A 4,681-nucleotide genomic window follows, 5' to 3' on the forward strand; every position below is an offset into this window, starting at 1 on the left:
TTTTTTTTTTTTTTTTTGGTGGTACAGGCATGGAACTCGGGTCCTTGCCCTTGCAAGGCAGGCAGCAGAAATACTGAGCTAAATCCCTGGCCCTCTGCTTTTTTTTCTGAGGCAGGGTCTCACTATGTAATTCAGGCTGGACTTGAACTCACTGTATAGCCCAGGCTGGCCTTAGACTCACAGTGATCCTCTGCCTCAGCCTCCCAAGTGCTGGGATTACAGGAGTGCACCAACATCCCTTCTTCTACCTTATTCTTTATATGAGGGGAAATTTATTCAGTATTTCACCATTAAATATAAGGTTAACTAATATTCTTCAGCAAGTCTATAATAAAAATTAGAAAAAAAAATTACTGTTCTTCAATAGCTGAATAAACAAATGAACAACTACATCTTGGACTAAACAGTAAAAGAAGAAAGTACTGAAACATAAAACAATCCGGCTGAAGCTCCAGAGAATTGTGCTATGAAAAAAAGGAAATCCTAAAAGATTATGTGCTGTGTAATTCCATTTATATAATATCCTTGAAATAGTGAAATAATAGAAAAAGAGAATAAATGAGAGTTTGCCAACAGCTAAGAAACAGGCTGATGGGACAGATAAGGAGGTCTGGCTATAAAATGGCAACATGAGAGATCCTTGGGGTGGTGGAAATATTCCTTACCTTGACTGAATCAATGTCAATATCCTTTTACGATATTGTCCTATGGTTTTACAAGGTGATACTACTACACAGAGCTGGCAAAAGTTATATACACAGGGTTTCTCTGTACTGTTTCTAATATAAGCATGTAAATATACAATTATCTCAATATTAAAAGACTTTTTTAAGGGACTGAGCTTCACTTGTTAAAAATTGTTTACAAAGTTATACTTTCTAGGGTCTAAACTCTCAAAATGAAATTGTGAGAAATTACGAAATTTATTATTTCTCTTGTTAACCTATGTTTTAAATGCTATAGCGCTCTTGTGCTCCCAATGGCTACATAAAGACTTAGGCTGACTTAGTAGCAATAAATGTCTATACTTCTTTAAGGAAAATAAAAGGATGCATGTACATTCTGATTATTTACTTATTTATCTCTTAAACCCAATAACTACGTCCCCGAAAAAATAAAAGATTATCCTACCTTGGCACCATATAAATCTGAGTTCTTCATTAGAAATTCTGCTGATGTTCGTACTGTGACTCCTGTAGTTTCACATTGTAGTACACAGTTTTCTACTGTAGTCTTGCCACGATGAATAACTATAATGAAAGCAGGACTGCTTTAAGAAGTAATGTGCCTATTCCAATATTACAGATGACCCGCAGCTGACATTACATTTCGTCTAAGTACTTCTCCAGGGAAACCATTTAGGGAGACCCTATCATGTAAGTAGAGGCAGGGGTGCTCGTGGAATAGAAGCACAGGTACTTGAAAATAAGGGGCCAAATATAGAAAGGTAATGTAATGGAAAAACCTACCAGATGAATTCCAGTATCAAGGCTAATTAGAAATGCCCGGTGACCATAACATCTTGAAAGAGGGAGGATCTAATCCCCTGAGGGAGAAGTCAAGTACCACCTCAGCCCTGCTGCTATCAGCACCTAGCCTAGCCACCTCCCTCCAGTGCTCACTTGTCTTAACTCCTTTCTCACCAGGAGAGGGAGCACAGCAAGTGAGATATTTGCAGATCAGGGCATCAAAGAAACTGAATGCAAGAGAATCATTTGAAGGGTAATGACTGCATAAGGACCTGTGGGCCCCTCAAAAAGAAACAAGGGCATTGTCTTGTTTAGGAGCTTAGAATCAAACACTGTCAGAGCTGTGGGGCAGAGTTACAGGGAAGGGAAGCAGTTCCAACCAGTATGATCCAGAACTAGGAGTGAAATGTTTCAAGCTTTAAGAGAAAGCAATTTCCAACCCAGACTAATATATTCTGTAAATTAATCTTTCAAAATTGATAGAGAAATGAGGACTACCCATGACAAAGAGCGTTTTAAGAAATTCATGACCACCAAATCAGAACAAAAAGTACTGAAACCCTAAGACAATGACAATGATGCCAACACCACCAAAGAGCCTAAAAGAATGAATACATCTCAAGGTCCCAAGTTCATTCCCAGGTACCAAAAGCAAAAACAAAAAGAAAAAAACAAAGAATGAATACATCAAGAAAAATGAGAACTTAAATAAAAGAATCAGCAACAGGAACCAGTCAATAGGTATTAACAATAAATCTTAATGTAAATGGTCTTAACTGCAAAATCAAATCACAGATTGGAAGAGTGAGTTCAAAAACAAACCCTACTTTATATTGCACATAAGAGACACACTTCACCCTTAAAGCAACACACAGAAAACAAGGTAGGGAAGGGAGAGAGCAGACCACAGCACCTGAAGGAAACCTTGGCCACAAAGGAGGTGGCCCAAGGATTCTGAGACCTTGAAACTCACCAGGGCTGCGTTTGCCCCAGGCCAACTCTGCACACCTGGATTCTGCCGCTGCCAGCTAACTCTGAGCTGCTCTCCATTTTGTTTCACTTCAGCACAGGGCAGCAGAGGCACCAACTGACTGACCAACCAGATCACGAATGAGGCTACTGCCTGGGGAGAAAAGTTAAGCCTAGAAGATCAGCAGGTCCATGGAGAAACAGACTGGGCCAGTAGCATTAGCCTTAAGAAAAACCCACAGCCATGATAAACTGCAACAATAGCATGTGGTTTTTATTCCAAAAGTGATCCCTTCCAGAGAACAGGTTAGATTTGGAGAATAAATCTAGCGCACCATCTGCCATATTTGAGAGGGTTTAATCAAGTCATTTTAGGAAGGCATTAAGTATTTAAGTTTGAGCCACAGAACAGTTACATAACAACCTCACTTCAGGGTTATGGTGTTACCCTACCACACTGACTGGGTCAAAGCTACAAGAGACGGTGATGGAAAGGTTATTGGCTAGATGTAAACTCCTTGAGAAGTTTAACTTTCCCTCCTGTCTTCGCCAGTTTCCTGAGGTTTGGATAATCTTCCTTTGTCTTCCATCCATGTTTCTAATCTCTTTCTCTTTATTTCTCTACTTTTTCTGCTTCTCTCTTTTAAAGTTTACCCCCCCTCAAAAAAAAAATAAAAGAAAAATAAAGTTTATCCCCTTAGGGTAAGATCTCGAGTGGATATTTACTGTATATATATTTTACGATTTGTCTTATATTTTATTATATAACCATTAAATTTATACTTATGGGTAAAAGTGGCAAATTACTACTTATCACAGTATGTCATGTTCCAGTTTGCGCTTGGTGCTACTGTTACTAGTGATTGCACTACTTTAGTCACGGTGACACTGCTGTTGTGATCAACTGATCTTCACTCTATACCAATACTGAGATTGTCCGGGGATCATAAACAACAGTACAATCCAGTATCAAAGAACTAGGTACTATGCCAAATAGGCTGCAACTGTTCATCCCTAATGCATTGAAGATCCGGGAACATACTCAAAAGCCAAAAGCCAGCTACACTTAGAAGACATCTCTGGAAAGTAATCATTATATAAAGAGGTCTTGATACTAGTAATAAAACTACCAACCATAAGCAATTTATAAGCATCAATGCAATAAACAAATTTTAAAGCATAGAAATGAGAAAATATGAAGCAAGATGCAATCCATAACCCTCATCTTGCCCAAGGCAAAGTAAGGGGACACTGAGGTGAAAGAAACGAAAAACCACACTGCTGAATTTTCTGAAATGGTATCAGGAGAAGTAACGAAACAAATGAATAAGTTCCCTGACAAAGCCAAAACAGAAATAATTACACAGATAATTAAAGAAATGATGACCATCATGAAGGAAATGGTTAGTGAATCTAGAGTATAGTGGTATCTTGGTTCACAAACACTGTGGTTTGCAAACAATTTTCAAAGCTCCAACCCCACAAAATTATCTTTAAAAATGGATGGAGAAATAAGTCTTCCATCATAAAGAACCCCTGAAGAAATTCATGACCATCAAACCAGTGCTACAAAAAATTCTGAAGGACATTCTACAAAAAGACAATTCCAACAACCCCAAAGGAATGAAACTACCACACAAGCCAAGCAATTACAATGGTACCATGGTTCATGAATGCTTTTGTTTGCAAACAATTTGGTTCACAAATAAATAGAAGCACTTGGCAAAATTGTTTTTATTTGAGAACTCTACATTAGGTGACGACCATGGCCACCTTTCCCACTTGAACACAAACAGGGTGATCTTTTCCAGAATCATAGAACAAATTAAATTTGTGAACTGAAGTACCACTACCATGGCAAACAGACAGGAAAGAAAGGGAACCAACAACAGGAAAATAATATGATGACAAGGACAAGTCAATACCTATCACTTATAACCATCAACATCAATGGTCTCAATTCACCAATCAAAAGAATATTGGCAGAATGAATCAAGAAACAAGATCCGAGGCCGGGCCCGACCCACCGCGGGAAGGAGAACCACGCCTGCTCCCGACCCAGCAGCCGTCGCTCAAGCGCCGGGAAGGAAGCCGCGCAGGGGCCCCTGAACCCCCATAAGCACACCCCCCGCACTCTCAGACCTCCTGACGGTGCAAGTCTTTGGACCCACTTTGCAAAGACAGAGGTGGTCATCAAGGGTATTTTTCTGAGTTCCCAACTTTGAACATCTTTAAAAAGAGGG

At 39.3% G+C, this 4,681-nt stretch overlaps 1 protein-coding gene across 1 annotated transcript in view; it reads right to left on the reverse strand.

Moving 5' to 3' along the window:
• Window positions 1-4,681, reverse strand: part of Shcbp1 (SHC binding and spindle associated 1) — a 47,455-nt gene that overhangs the window by 5,018 nt on the left and 37,756 nt on the right. The window contains exon 10 of the mRNA XM_010617254.1: window positions 1,132-1,250. Coding sequence (XP_010615556.1) covers window positions 1,132-1,250 — 119 coding nt within the window. The remainder of the gene's footprint in view (window positions 1-1,131; window positions 1,251-4,681) is intronic.

This window comes from Fukomys damarensis, unplaced genomic scaffold (genome assembly GCF_012274545.1).
Source record: "Fukomys damarensis isolate Sample0158 unplaced genomic scaffold, DMR_v1.0_HiC HiC_scaffold_37, whole genome shotgun sequence".
NCBI classification, from domain to species: domain Eukaryota; kingdom Metazoa; phylum Chordata; class Mammalia; order Rodentia; family Bathyergidae; genus Fukomys; species Fukomys damarensis.